The sequence below is a fragment of the Etheostoma cragini genome, unplaced genomic scaffold, assembly GCF_013103735.1.
Source record: "Etheostoma cragini isolate CJK2018 unplaced genomic scaffold, CSU_Ecrag_1.0 ScbMSFa_1589, whole genome shotgun sequence".
Lineage (NCBI taxonomy): Eukaryota > Metazoa > Chordata > Actinopteri > Perciformes > Percidae > Etheostoma > Etheostoma cragini.
Window position 1 is genome coordinate 39,040 of NW_023265658.1, and position 456 is coordinate 39,495.

Below are 456 nucleotides of genomic sequence, written 5' to 3' on the forward strand. Positions count from 1 at the left end.
CCCCCGCCCCCCCATAGCCCCCCCACCTTCATCTCGTCCATCCAGTCCATGATGTAGAGCATCTCCTGGAAGACCCTCTGCAGGCCCAGGTTCATCTCCAGGCGCTGCCTCCGCGCCCTCAGCAGCTCCAGCAGGTACTCCCACAGACGCAGCACGTTGTCCTTCCTCGCCGTGATGCGTTTGATGTCGTGGTAATTCTCAGACTCCATCTCTCTCGCCACGGAAACCACCGCCTGAGAGGGGGAGGGAGGGAGAGGGAGGGAGGGAGGGAGAGAGAGAGAGAGAGAGGGATGAATGGAAGACAAAAGGACAGATGTTGCCTTGTGGAGTTTCCTACGCTACAATGTCGGAAAAACACTGAGACTCTTTATAAAATTTGTGTTGTTTTGAACATAAAGGAGAAATAGGAACACACACACACACACACACACACAGAGAGACAAACACACACACAGA

At 54.2% G+C, this 456-nt stretch overlaps 1 protein-coding gene across 1 annotated transcript in view; it reads right to left on the reverse strand.

The window, feature by feature from the left end:
• LOC117940061 (spectrin beta chain, non-erythrocytic 1-like) overlaps positions 1–456 on the reverse strand; it is a 14,425-nt gene that overhangs the window by 12,706 nt on the left and 1,263 nt on the right. Inside the window, exon 2 of the mRNA XM_034865461.1 lies at positions 27–338. Coding sequence (XP_034721352.1) covers positions 27–338 — 312 coding nt within the window. The remainder of the gene's footprint in view (positions 1–26; positions 339–456) is intronic.